This window comes from Maylandia zebra, linkage group LG9 (assembly GCF_041146795.1).
Source record: "Maylandia zebra isolate NMK-2024a linkage group LG9, Mzebra_GT3a, whole genome shotgun sequence".
Classification (NCBI taxonomy): domain Eukaryota; kingdom Metazoa; phylum Chordata; class Actinopteri; order Cichliformes; family Cichlidae; genus Maylandia; species Maylandia zebra.
The window spans coordinates 19,341,012-19,353,622 of record NC_135175.1 but is presented as its reverse complement, the minus strand read 5'-3'; the positions used below and the strand labels follow the sequence as shown (position 1 = coordinate 19,353,622).

General features: G+C 38.8%; 1 protein-coding gene across 2 annotated transcripts in view; it reads left to right on the top strand.

Moving 5' to 3' along the window:
- Positions 1-12,611, top strand: part of dok6 (docking protein 6) — a 56,195-nt gene that overhangs the window by 18,843 nt on the left and 24,741 nt on the right. For both annotated transcript variants that reach the window (XM_076888117.1, XM_014414161.4), the window contains exon 3: positions 12,255-12,362. In XM_076888117.1, the coding sequence (XP_076744232.1) occupies positions 12,255-12,362 (108 nt within the window). The remainder of the gene's footprint in view (positions 1-12,254; positions 12,363-12,611) is intronic.

The following is a 12,611-nucleotide window of genomic DNA, read 5'->3' as shown; positions in this document are numbered from 1 at the left end:
ATCCCCTTGACGTGTTTGTGTTTACATCCATGAACTGAGTTTCTGCACTTAACTTTTACAACGTCTCTCCGTCACATGGCCAGCTATGTTAGTGAAGTGGGATGGCAGTGTAGCATGGAAAAAGGCAATCACAAGACAAGATTATTGAGGTTTGTATTGCAGGTTCACTAGCATTGCACCCTAAATACAATTCATACCAGCTATGATAGCACAGCTGGTGTGAATTGCATGCTTTGCGGTATGAGTCTCTGCATGTGTCATCATGGCAAAATGTTGTTCTGGAAAACGGATTGCTGCTGGAATTACAGTGGAGGGTTTTTCCTGACTTAGGATGCACCTTTGGGGGTGACAGTAAATGCAGCAGTAAGCATGAGATTGTTTTTAGCAATTGCGCAAATTCAACATAATTCTGTTCCTCTTTTTTTTTATGACAATTTGATAAACAAAAGCCCCATTATACTTAAGTATATGAAACCTCAATTAAAAAGATTTGAACAGTGGTGATTTTCCTGTGGTTCTGACTAAAACCTCTTTAGGGGCGTCAAAAATTCCCATAAGCAGGAAAAAATAAACATGCAGAGGCAGTTAGGAGTTTGGCAGCTGTTTCTATGGCTGTCTGTGGATAGACAGTGTTTTGCAACACTTTATTATTTCTGAAGATTAAAGATGGTTGTAGTCCCTGTAAGTCTTGAGGACACGTCTAATGATGTAGTAGTGACTATTAAGCAGTTTAAAAATGCATTCAGCCTGATGACTCCTCTCACATTATTTAGTGCATTGCTACCAGCTAAGTAGAAAATCTACTATATTTTATTTGTTGAGAGCCTGCAGTGTGGTGAAAATTACACATTTGCTCAAGGTCAATCCTACTAAGCCAGTGCTGTAAAAAGCCATTTTCAAGATATTCTATTATTCATCATTTTTAGCAGAACTGAAATTATGGCTTACCCACTCCACAGCCAATTCACTGCTTCTTTCACAGGTTGCTGAAAGTCATCCTAATCAAAGATCTTGAGCACTTTGAAGCAGGTTGTCATCAACAGTTTGCATGATATCACTCCATGTATTCTTTCCTGAATCCTTATAAGAGGAAGGATACAACTGACTGTTCTTCATGGTAGAAAGCTTACATGGATTAGGAGCTTAGCCTTTCTTTTTGTAGATCCAGACTGTTGCATTATAACTGAAGAGTTTGGCCTTTTTCTTTTGCTTTTTTTTTCATCTGACCTCAAAATATGTGCCTTAACAATGCCCCCATATGTTATTTTTGTTGTCACTTTTTTGAAATGCAACCTCTTTTTGCCTACTCATTGTTACCAACTTAGGAAATGAGAAAAGATCAAGGTCCTGTGGACAAACTCAGTAGGAGAGGTTTTTTCTGACCTTTTTGAACAGATATAAATAGACCTTCTGTTTATTTATACGTATTGTAAGATGGAAAATGCATTTTGTGCAGTGTTCAGTGCTATTGAAAATGAAGAACCTCTCATCAACATGCTCTCATGAACAGCGTTTCTACAATTTGCCATGCAGTTACATGCAATTCAAAAACAAAGTTTTGTTCCATATTTTTGTCTAAATTCATGAGACAACTTGAATTCATTTAAGGGTTTTGGATGTGTCTTTGGAGGACTCTTAGACTCTTAGAGTCAACCTCTGAGATTTCTTTTACTTTTTGGGTAAATTCAAAGTTCTTATAGTTAATAAATTTTTTAGATTTGTTGATGAAATACAATAAAAGTTGGTATGAGGTGATAAATCCATCATTTTGCAATAATTCACATTTAAATATATCTACAAAAGCCTATTTTAAACCAATAATCAAAAGATTTCTATTTGCTTTCTTCTGTTTTTGGTATGTTAATTTATGAATAAAGAGGACAGCTGCACACATACACACATATTACATAAAATCGTGGGCAACTTGTGTTGAAAAAATAATTTTCTTTCATAAATCATTCCAAGATCGTGTTAATGAAGTGTTAAATTTTTAATGACCCAATCTCGTCTGGATTCCAGCGGCCCTTTGGGTTCATCTCGCAGCCCCAAATTTAAATGAATACACAATAAAATGACTGCCTTAAATCTTCATATAAGCCTTTTCATTTTTTTCTGACCTTAGCAGGCTGATGGATATTGGGGTTCACTGAAAGCAGCATTTTGATCAGTGGGTCGTATTAATAAGAGACTACCATACAGGTCTGTATTTAATATATCTGAAAGCATTCTCAAAGCTGCCAATCAAGATTACGGGAAAGGTTCAGACACCAGATTTCAGTTAAGTCCTTGTTGAAGCTGAGGAGGTGCATGATAATTAGACTTGCTCTTTACTCTAATCTGTAAAGCTGAACAAATCTATTAAGACCTCGGTGTGTTCTCAGAATACTGTAAACTAATATGAGGAGAGCCTCTGTTGCTCTGGATATGTAGGCTATTTTCAGTGACATCTGCGCCATGACTACTACTTTACTGACAGGTAGATCTGCTTCTGGGACCCTTCTGAAACGCACCCCAGTGCATCTGGTGGAATAGTAAGCATTGTCTTGAGTGGGCGCGATCAGCTCCGGTGGCTGTGTCAGAATGCACTGCAGCTGTGCCTGGTGTATTTTAGGGTTTACTTACAATTGCAGCAGTTGAAGCCGTTTTATAACACAGATCAGTGAGCCTAAGATGCAGTAAGTGTTTTTGGACATTTGACCCATTTTTTGTTTGTAATTTTGTCTCTGTACACCACCACAGAGGATCTAAAATTAAACAACCAAGATGTGATTGAAGTCCGGACTTTCAACTTTAATTCCAGGGATTTTATAAAAGTACTGCATGAACTGTTCGCGAATTACGGCCATTTTTATAATATAATTCCCTATTTTCAGACGCTCAAAAGTAATTGGACAAACTAACATAACTTTAAAGATAAAGATTCTTTTTAATACTTGGATGAAAATCCTTCCTGGTTCCTCCTTTGAGATGCTCTGCTGGGCTTTTACTATAGTCACCCTGAGTCGCTGCTTGTTTGTGGGTCTTTGACGTCAGTTTTGTATTTAATAACTGAAAAGCATGCTCTGTTGGGTTGAGATCAAATGTCTGACTTGGCCATTAAAGATGATCTAATTTCTTTGCCTTGAAAAACTTTTGGGTTGCTTTTTGCAGCGTGCAATGGGGATCATTGTCCATTTGCACTGTAAAGCGCTGTCCATGGCTGAATGTGAGCAGAGAGTATAGCCCTGCAGACTTCATAACTCATCCTGCTGCATCGCATCATCAACAAAGGCCAGTGGAAGTAGCATATGCCCATACCATGACACTGCCTCCTCCATGTTTGGCAGATATTGTGGCTTGCTTTGGATCATAAGCTGTTTCTCTCCTTCCATACTTTTCTTTTCACATCAATCTGCACAACTAAATCTTTATGGCATCTGTTCAAATACTTTCTAGACCTGCAGAGGTGTTTTTACAATTGCTAGCTCACAGTGGGCTGTCTGATTGTTGGGGTTTTCTCTGAATAACCGTACAATATAAACAGTCTTAAGGTGACTGTTTGGCCTCAATCAAATAAAATTGAACGGATTCGAAAACTGAAATAATTCCTAAAGTTTTTATTAAAAAACAGTTTTAAAAAAAAAAACAGATGGCTTCCTTCACTTACACCGACATGACTGTGTAAGTGAAGGAAGAATGAGGTCTCTCCGGACCTCATTCTCCAAGTTTCAGGAAACGGCTACAGAATGCAAGTTCAAAACTTAGAATAAAGTCCAGATCTTGCATGTGCTTCATTTGTTAACAAATAACAAGGGAACAGGCCTCAGCTGGCCATGAAAATACTTGTCAGTCCAATTACGTTTGAGCCTCTGAAAATAGAGCACTGTGCATAAGAATGGATCTAATTCCTAAACAGTTAATGCTAATTTGTCAGACGCCTTGAATTCAAAGTCTGCACTTCAATCAGATGCTGGTTGTTTGATTTAAAATCCTTGGGGCTGCAGAGGCAAAAATACAAAAATATGGGTCATTGTCCAGAAACTCATGGACTTAACTGTACATTCAGGTCCATAAGGTTTTGGATAATCATAATGAATAGTTTTTATTTTTATCACATTGAACATACAGACTTTATTTTAACATGAATTAATATTCACAGGAAATTTTTTTAACCAAACCTGGAAGTGCTAATGCTTTGAAACTCTCCTAATTTAAAACAAAAATTAATGTATTCAACTTTTTATTTTAAGCCAACATTTCTTGAGTCAGAATTAAATATAAAGCTGAACAAAAGATGAGTTGTTTCGACTAAATTCCTGCATGACTCTTTTTTTTTTTTACAGTGCATAAATTTGCGCCCTGGTGTAGTCATTAGGAGACGTGGTATCTCTGTCAGCAGACGGATGACACACTTGATGTGGCGGCTTCTCTCTGTTTTTAGATTCAGTATTTCGGTGCCTGGATATTAAAACCCAAACAGGTTTTGAGGATTAAAACCGTCTGTTTTACAGCTCAGAATAAGAAAATTGGTACCAAATGTAATCTTGTTGATTTATTCTGTGCCAACAGGCAAGAAACCTAGTTATTGTGTGGTGAATGCCATCGCATGCTGCTTTTTATGATGATAATAAAGCACATTTAGTTGCCATCTTAGACGACGCAAAGAGACAGACTTACAGTTTTATTTTATTGCACATTTTTCCTCCCAAACTTTTACCCCTAAAAGTAAAAATACTCGTTCAGGTTAAACCATCAAGACAATAAAACTGATATTTCCTAGTTATTATTATGCAATAAGTCTAATGGGATTGACTTCCCACCTTCACTGAACAATATGCAGCTTAACCACTTTGTCTCTCGTCACCACTGTGGCAGCACTGTTGCTTCTACCCTTTAAAGGTTTATGTAAGTGAAGCCAGAGTCTCTTTATGAAATAACTCATCATTCTTGCTGATTTGCAATCTCTTTCCTGATTGGAATAAATTGGACTGATTGAAGGCGATGTCATTTCTGAAAGCAAGAAGTAGATTAACTTGTTAAAAGCAAGTGATTTGATGCACAAGTGACTTAACGTCAAGAGTCAATCACAATTATGCTGTCAGTAAGCAATCAGAATAACTGAGGATGAGGAAGCAAAGTTGGCAGTGCTCAAAGCGGCATGCAGTTGCTTATTTGTTATAGGTTTCTGAAAATCTGTGTAGTGCAAGCTTTGCCTATTTTGTGTAATTAGCCTCAGGTATTTAGTGGAGATGGATCTGCTCTAACTAATCGCTAATCAGAGAACAACTCAAAGCAAATCAAGGCTGAATTATTTTCTCTAGAACTGTCTTCATCATTGCATTATTTTTTTTTAAATTCCCTGAAACTGGTTACCGGTAATTGGTTTCTTGTGCCAGGCATTGTATTCCTCACTGTTCTGGCATTAAATGAGTCACACCAAACCAGCAGATAGTCTCATTCACGTCTGTGTAATTACAATCAGTGTAGGAGTGTCTCTGAATAAGACCCACCAGCAGCACCAGAGAATAGGACTGCCTTGACAAAGCATTGACATCTGTGGAACAGGCAAAATCCATTCATACCCCCTAATTCTTATTTTGCAGGAGCTATCTCACTGAGCTTGCTTTTGTGCTGGTATAATTACTTAATCTGAGCACTCCTAGGGTGAATTACTTTGTGTGCAGAAAGCAAGCACCATTGCTTTGATTCAAGCTCCCAAAGGGGAATTGAGTCTAGTTTTAATTTTACTGTTTTAAAGTTGCAAATGAATGTCCATTGTCAAAAGAGACTCACATATGTGTTTGTGCTTCTCTCCAAGCCGCAGCATATTTTTGATTTTCATCGTCATTATTATGGAAATAAATACAGTATGTCCCGTTTAGAGTAATATTTAACCCCTCCTTTGTTTCCTCACTTCTTTAAAGGATTTTATGGATGGTGTAGGGAATGATCCACAGTGCATTAGTGCAGAGTGTGTAGTGTGCTGTTTTCTGTTGTTTGCTGTTTATAATGGGCCTGTGCAACACTTAACTAGAATGGAGGCCCATCAAGGCAGACTGATAAGGACCTAGGGATCCACCATAGTCAATTACTGCAAAGTGCCAAGTTCAACTCAGCGGGCCTTTTATGAAGTACACCAGCTAAGTAAACAAATTAATCGTACGGCTGTGGTTCCCCAATCCAACCATGCGACCCAGGGCAATCATACATCAGACAGAGTGAGCGGCTGTCTCCACCAGGAAGGGTCCTACTATTAAAGATAGGCAACCACATAGGACTCATTAGCTATTGGCCATCGCACTTGTTTTGCTTCTCGACCGCACTGTTCTCTTTTAATAGCTTTTAACACCCCGAAACTGCCTTTGTATGAAGATGGAGGTGATGTTTAAGAATTCTGCCATTTCCAAATGCCTTGTCAGCACAGCAATGCCGATAAAACAAAGTAATTAGAAAAACATTGTCCTGCTAAAATCTACCGTTAAAGGAAAAAGAAATATTTTTGTGTGTATGTATATATATATATATATGTGTGTGTGTGTGTGTGTGTGTGTGTGTGTGTGTATATATATGTATATATATACACACACACACACACACACACACACATATATATATATATATATATATATATATATATATATATATATATATATATATATATTAGGGGTGCAACGATACACAAAATTCACGGTTCGGTTCGATACTTTGGTGTCACGGTTCGATATTTTTTCGATACAAAAAAATGTTCATGCCTTTTTAATTTGTCATTTATTAAAATTATAAATATATATTTTAACTCAAAAGTACAGTTTTTAAATTTAACCCTAACCCTTGTGCGCGTTTTTTATTTTGACAGCGAATGCGCACCTGCGGACCACTTATGTGCACCCCTGGTTATTTAGCTCGTCATATTGCAGCCACAGAAATTCTTTTGTCCATGAAACCATAAAGCTGCACTTTCTTTTTGCCTTATAGTCTCATTTGTCATAACTTCTCCGTTTTGTGGTAAGCTTTTCTTTGGCTGTCACTTCTTCACCCCGACCTGTCTTATTTGGCTCAGCAGAACTAAAATATATATACTGCTACTTTTACACACGGACTCACATAAGCTCAGCGATTCTCTGCGCGATCAACCTCTCACATGTTTAAGCTTGCTGCGGGAGATTTCACTTGTCATGTTTGCATAGTAAGCTAACGATTAATAAGACGATGTCAGAGGAATTGGTGCACAAATTATCATCACTCACAGATCAGTGCTGTCATTGCAAAGTGAAAGCAAAAAAACAAGCGCAAATTCAAACGCGATTTCAATATGTCACATATTGACAGTGGCTCACCGATGCCAATGACATAATTACCCAGCTACATTTCTGAAAGAATGCAAAAGCATCGACATATATTTTTCCTACAATAGCCCGACGGGCACGGCAGAGAGATTTTTGTAGCCCGACTGGAAAGATCGCTAGCTCCGGGACGTCGGGCTAGCGATTTTGCAAGCCCTGTATCTGATTGAGGAATCACTCATCTTTGGAAAAGAGAGTTTATTACAGAGAAATGTCTCTTTCCAAAATAAAAGCTATACTATCCGCTTCTTCTGGGCTATATTCTCAGCAGCATAAGGAGAATCACGTGCTAACAGCTGTCTAAATGACTCGGCTAAAGTTAGTAGCATGCTTGTTGTTTTTGTCTTTGCACTAGGATGATGTCGGCGTAAATGTGCAGTCATATTCGTTGTGTTCCCACTAGTGCTTTCAGGTTAATCTCGTTGAAATGACCTTAACGCCACAACACGGCAAATCTCCGTTAACGAGCTACCGCCGATCGCCCCGTGCATGGGGCTAGACGGCCAACACGTTAACGAGCTAACTGCGCTAACACACTAGTTCACACCAATGTAATTAAGCATTGCATGGCACATCCAACATACTGTTTTACTTTAGTCCATGACTCGCTTACCTTCAGGGTCATACGTCACATGAAAACCAAAATAATTCCAAACGCCAGATCTGAATGAGGGTGAGAGAGGTCCATCTTGCAAGGAGAGCTTAACTTCTGTCTCGCTAGCTTGCCCTGCGCTCTTCCTCCTGACTATGCTGTCTGTGTTGAGCGCTCAGTGGATCTGCGCTCGACAGTGCAGCCTAGGCGGAGTAGTCGAACGCAGATTCACTGAGCGCTCAACACAGACAGCATCGTCAGAAGGAAAGTTGATAAAATAAATTACAAATGTTGTATTGTTCGATACATATGCGTACCGAACCGAAAGCACTGTATCGAACGGTTCAATATCGATACGAATATCGTTGCACCCCTAATATATATATATATATGCATGAATCTGTGTTTTGTGTTCAAATGAAGCAAAGAAGCAGTTTAAAAAGTTCAATATACACTATAAAACCAAAAGCATTCAGTCACCCATCCAGATCATTGAATTCAGGTGTTCCAATCACTTCCATGGCCACAGGTGTATAAAGTCGCACAATCAGATATCGTCGTGTTGGCGTTGTTCCTAGATCAACATAGTAAATGTTGTTCCAGGATCAACACTGCAAGTGACCAATCAGAATGTTGTGACGTCATACTTTTGCGACTTTGGGAAAAACCGCCGTAAAACAAAAAACTACTTAAGCTGCGTGAAACCGCCTCTGTCCGCCGATCAACGGACCCTAACCCTTTAATAAACGCTAAGCAGAATTGATATTGTCCTTGCAACATTGGAATTTCATAAATGCACGAATGGCTTGGCGCACCAAAGAATAACGTCACAACAATGTGATTGGTCACTTGCAATGTTGATCCTGCAACAACATTTACTATGTCGTTCCAGGAACAACACCAACACGACTATATCAGATCATCCGTATAAAGTCAAAGACCTAGGCATGCAGACTGCTTCTACAAACATTTGTGAAAGACTGGGTCGCTCTGAGGACCTCTGTGAATTCCAGTGTGGTTCCATGATTGCAACAAGTTCAGTCGTGAAATGTTCTCTCTACTAAATATTCCACAGTCAGCTGTTAGTGGTATTATAACAAAGTGGAGGTGACTGGGAATGATAGCAACTCAGTCATAAAGTGGTAGGCCACGTAAAATCAGAGAGTTTGCAGAGGTCACCAACTTTCTGCAGAGCCATTCACCACAGATCTCCAAACCTTATGTAGCCTTCACATTAGTTTCATGTCTGGAATGTGTTTATGGTCAAATAAACATGCTCCTAAACCTTATGAAGCTGTTATATCTGCAAAGGATGGGACGACATCATATTAAACCCTATGGATTATGAATGAGATGACACTCAAGTTCATGCGTATGGAACCATTGCTTGAGGTGCAGACTGGCAGTAAATACCATAGACCAGGGGTGGCCAACTCCAGGCCTCATGAGCCGGTGTCCTGCAGGTTTTAGATAACACCCTGGGTCAACACACCTGAATCAGGCCTCTGGAGAACTTCAAGACATGTTGAGGAGGTAATTTAGGCATTTAAATCAGCTGTGATGGATCAAGGACGCATCTAAAACCTGCAGGATGCTGGTGTTCCGAGAAACCGTCCTACTCTTGCAAATTGTCCTACCTGTATTATAATTTGACTTTTGACTAATCCAAACCCTAACCATAAGAAATATTCACAATGGGTTAAAAAAATGATGTAAATTTGGGGTTTGTGTTACGCGCATGCACAGCGTATGTGCAGAAACAACGGGTAGGACGGTTTGTGAGGGAGGATAGATTCCCAGAACACCGGCTCTCGAGGCCTGGAGTTGGTCACCCCTGCCCGAGAGGGTTACCTATGCACTATCTAGTTGGACAATCTAATTCAGGGGTGGGGCACTCCAGGCCTCAAGGGCTGTAGTCCTGCAGGTTTTAGATAACACCCTGGGTCAACATACCTGAAACAAATGATTAGTTCATTACCAGGCCTCTGGAGAACTTCAGGACATGTTGAGGAGGTAATTTAGACATTTACCAGCTGTGTTTTAGACGCATCTAAAACCTGCAGGACGCCGGCTCTCGAGGCCTGGAGTTGGCCACTGGTGACATAGAGGGTTACCTATACACTATGTAGTTGGACAATCTAGTTGCAACCAGCAGCTAGCTTCAAGGAATAAACACCAAGCAAATGGCCTGTAGTGTGGATGCACGTTTAAACAAAAAAATATATAAAAATAATTAAAAAAAAACCCCATCAAGTAAAGCAAGGAAATATCAGGACGATATATACATTTTAAGTTATTTTGTTTTCCCTCAAACACAGTTATTTACCCAAGACTTTCTTTCTTCGCTATCTTATTGATGACAGCTGATGAACTACTACAACTTTAGTCTTTCCATTATTGGAACCAACTCAAAATGAGACTTTTAAATCATAGTTAAACACTTTTAGAGCCTCTTGGAGTGAGAAAATATAAGGTTAGTAGTCAGATCCCAGGTCCCAGCTTCCATAGATAATGACTGTTGCTTTTCAGCCCCCTCCACCCCCAGTAATCACTATAATGCACAGTCATCTCCTACACCAGAGAGGGCCACAGTACATGTCTCTGCATGAGAATATTGGCCCAAAGTTATCTGCAATTGCAATCACATTACACCAAGTTTAAACTAAGTTATAAAATTGCAATGCTTAAACAGCAGTTTGCAAACTCTAAGGAACACAAGTTATTTGTTGAGTTTGAAGTGTTTCGAATACATTATTGTTTATTTCAAGTTCTGCAACAATATGTGTTTGTGTAGGCACAAAATCTAAAGTAAAGCTTTAGCGCTGGCAGTTTTAGGCCATATTTGGCTTATTGATAATAAATAAATAAGCACAGCAGAGCACCACAGAGAAAATCTATTCATAATTGGATGAAAATATTCAGAATCTTGGATTTCAAAAAGGATTTTCGATTCCACCAAAACATTTTAATTTGATTTTCATTTCCCTCACATATTTATCCGCACAGCACCTTTGACAGCTTAGGCATCAGGACACTCATTTCTTAAATTATTACCTTTTCCCATTATTTCCCCCCCATGAGTAATTATCTTGGTTATTTAACAGTTTTTATCTGCTTTTATCCCCATCTGCTCTCTGCTCTGCTGTGAAAAGGTTATGTCACCAAACTGTGCGCCCAACAGGATTTAGCAACATTTTAATCTGAATCTGACGACAGCTGGATGGATGTTGTTTTCTGCCGGCGGTCATAAATCTGATCCAAACCACACCTTCGTAATCCCAGCGCAGCAGGTTTGGAGTGTTTACAGTGAGATTATGTAACCTTTCGAAGAACAACTCACAAATTCCTCCTACTCATTTCATAAACAGCCTTTTAGCTTAACTCAGCACACCTCGCAGTTTTGCTGCTGTAGTCTGGCATGACTTTAGATAGATACTACTATTGTTACTCTACATTTCAGCATCTTTATCTGATGCAGAAAGTTGAATACCCTTATTTAACAAGTAATAAGAAGATATATTTTTACAGGATTATATTTTTCATATATTTTTCAATAGATCGTCATGAATGTTTATTGCTATGACATAAAAAGTGCTCAGGGGCATTTAAAATATTGTTCTTCAGAGGAATGCAGATAATCTTACCATCAACATGAAGCTAATTAGATGTTTCCCAATGCTGCATCTCATCGGTAATTTGCTTGAGGATTGAGAATAACAGATCCTTAAATGTAGCAGGTCCAATGTCTGAATGTCCTCTGTACCCATAAAATATCAACATTACAAATCCAAGGCATGCACTTACTGGAGTTGCCACTGATCCAAGTGAAATCTTAATTTACGCAGTGGAAAAACTGCTAGCAACCTGTGTGGTCCTTTCACTCGGAGTGACCCCAGCGAAGGTCACAGGTTAAAGTTGTTCTTCATACCACAAGTGCTACTGTGTTGAGGTGTTTGACCTCATTTTGATCCTTTCATTCTCAAATAAAATAACATTTCCCAGAATTCATAGTGGTTAAGTATTCAGCAATCAGTGTAAGGATCAGTGTTATTGATTTTTTGTCAGCGCTTTCCAATTTTAAATTTGATGAATGAGCCCTGAGGTCAATCTATTTTTCCTTATATAATATCCACAGCTTCACTAATATATTTATTCACTTTGCTTGGACGTTTTGCTGGTTTTGGGATTTTTTTTATTGGCATTAACAGTATGTTTTGATTCCAGGATGATAGCTCATCTTGCTAATTTTTCTATCTAGTTGATTTTATTCTGGTCTGACTTTCATATGATGGTGTAGTTTTATATCTGCGGTTACCATAATATTTGTTGTCTGTTGTCAGATCTTCCGGAGGTGTTGGCTGGTGTTCAAGAAAGCCTCGAGTAAAGGACCCCGGCGGTTAGAGAAGTACCCAGATGAGAAGGCAGCCTACTTCAGGAGCTTCCACAAGGTAAACAAATGACTCAAAAACATCACTAACATCATTCCTTTTTTATTAACTGTTTGTCTTGATGTCTTCTTTAGTAGATAAAATGATTATTGAGTACTAGATCAACATAATTGATTGTGATTTTGATCCTATGGCTGTGACTAATACGAGTTGTGATCATCTATCAGTTACTTCTTGATTAATCTGTCCATCACCCTATGAAATGACAACCTCATATTCCCAGCCCAGTGTAATGTCTTAGGTTAAGAC